This window comes from Camelina sativa, chromosome 7 (genome assembly GCF_030686135.1).
Source record: "Camelina sativa cultivar CO46 ecotype springtype chromosome 7, ASM3068613v1".
Classification (NCBI taxonomy): Eukaryota; Viridiplantae; Streptophyta; class Magnoliopsida; order Brassicales; family Brassicaceae; genus Camelina; species Camelina sativa.
The window spans coordinates 10,736,934-10,739,034 of record NC_141886.1 but is presented as its reverse complement, the minus strand read 5'-3'; the positions used below and the strand labels follow the sequence as shown (position 1 = coordinate 10,739,034).

General features: G+C 35.4%; 1 protein-coding gene across 1 annotated transcript; it reads right to left on the bottom strand.

Annotated features, from left to right (window-relative positions):
- On the bottom strand, positions 1-2,101 carry LOC104704523 (uncharacterized). Its single transcript, XM_087460225.1, has 4 exons — positions 1,967-2,101; positions 1,242-1,282; positions 866-1,159; positions 1-739 (listed from the first exon to the last, which is right to left on the bottom strand). Exons 2-4 carry the CDS (start codon positions 1,251-1,253, stop codon positions 176-178), a joined length of 870 nt encoding a protein of 289 aa, XP_087316351.1. The 5' UTR covers positions 1,254-1,282; positions 1,967-2,101; the 3' UTR covers positions 1-175.

The window sequence follows — 2,101 nt, the reverse complement described above, 5'->3', positions numbered from 1 at the left end:
GTTTCCATAAATTTTGCATTAAAAACCATTTTAATCGTTCATAACACAACACATCAATGAAACCATTTAATCGTTCATAACACAACACATCAATGCAAAATAAAGTGTGACCAAAAACCATTTTAATCGTTCATAATCGTTCATAACATGCAAGTCATGATCTGCTTCATAAACACTACAAATCATCTAGGTTCCTTCTAGTCATAAGCTCCAAAAAACTGATCTTATCTTCAGCACTAGTATAGGCTATAAAACCCCGCTTGGTTGCTTCATCTGCTAGAAGATGTTGAACTGCTGCTTTGTAAAATGAAGACCACATCCTAATTCCAGGCAATCCATTGAGTGTCTCTACTACACTCTCAACACTAGATGCATGCTCACGCTCCAACATCTGTTCTGCTATTCTATTCTTCTTCTCAAGAGCTTCAGTCCGTTTTACAACTGCTTCAATAGCCATATCTTTCTCCCTACGCCTTTTTTTTGCTCTTGAACTTCCAACTTGAGTTTGTGTCTGGGTTTGTGTTTGAGTCTGTGTCTCTACCCTTGGCACTGACATATCTATGTCAACAGAATCAACTTCATCATCTTCATCTCCATCCACTGTAGAATTTAAACTAGCTTCTCCAGTTTGAGCGCTCCATCCTTCAGCTCCAGTTACTACTACCAAACGGAATTCGTTTTCATACATATCCATATTAGCAACCAGTTTGCTTCTATATTTTCTTGATGCAGGCCATTCCTATATAGCAAAAACAAAGGAGTGTAAGATACTGATCACATACAAAAAAATATGAAAACAAGAAACAGCCGTATATGTGAAAGGGATTTATAAAACCAGAGTTTATATAGAAGAATATACAAGTACCTCTATGCGTTGCTTCCACCAATCATCTGGCATATCCAACCTTCCCATATCATCAAACCGAACCTCAGGCCTATTATGAGTTAACGTTCTAAAGGTAGTGTATTTTTTCTTACATGAATCATACTTATTCTTAAAAGGGTTCCATTTCTTATATCCCCTCTTAAATGTCTCTTCGAACTTCATCATGATGTTATCTTTCCCCGTTTGATTCATTCCTGCACTTGTTCTATTTCCATTTTTTCTCTCATCCGCATAAAGTTTAAAGAATAACCGAGTTTCCTCATCGGTCCAAATCTAAAAAGATGCATAAAAAAAATCTGAAACCACAACCACTAAGATAAAAACTAAACACTAAGATAAAAACCAAAACACTTACTTCTTTAGACATCTTCTTTCTCAAAACACTTGAGCTGTAACCTGAAAAATCATCAAAAACCAAACAAACAAGTGTTAAACAAGTGTAAATACAACACGTTATACTGTTACTCCAGTAGGCAAGAGAATTATTAGAAGAATATACAAGTAATCATAAACACATGAAAATAAAAATTAAACAACAGATCATTGCATAGAAGAAACGGGTTCGTATAAAAGCAAATCATTAACAAGGGACTGAAAGTGTTTGTTTATTCAAAAAGCCAGAACCATTTACGTACACATCAGCCATTGCCAATAACATTAACAAAGGACTTAAGTTAAGGTACAACATTTCACAATCTAAACTAAAGCCACAAAAGTAAAGCTTTATGCTGAGGGACACACAACACAAGACTCGTTTACATCAAAACCAAACACTCGTTTATATAACAAAGAAGAGAGAACGAGACTTGAGCACTTGTATTTGAACCTATAAACCAAAGCAACCATCAATTTGATAACCTTTCATCTGAATAATTCTACTGTTAAAGTGCTAAGAATTCAAAAAGAAAAAAACAAATTTGCTCACAAACAAACACTGAGAGATCAAGACAAGACCAAAATAAACGAATTATTCAAATGTTCAAAAACCCATAATTCCAAAACCAGTTTTGTAACGAGTGAGCCGAGAGATAGAGAGATGGGGATAGAGAGAGAGAGAGAGAGTGAAGATAGAAATTGTACCTTTGGACTGAAATAGAGAAGAGAGAAGAGGATGAAATAGAGAAGTTGTTCACCAAGCTTTGGATTTGTATAGTAATTACCCAGAGAGATGGAGATGACGAAGCTTAGAGAAGAAGAAGAACCATGGTGGCGACG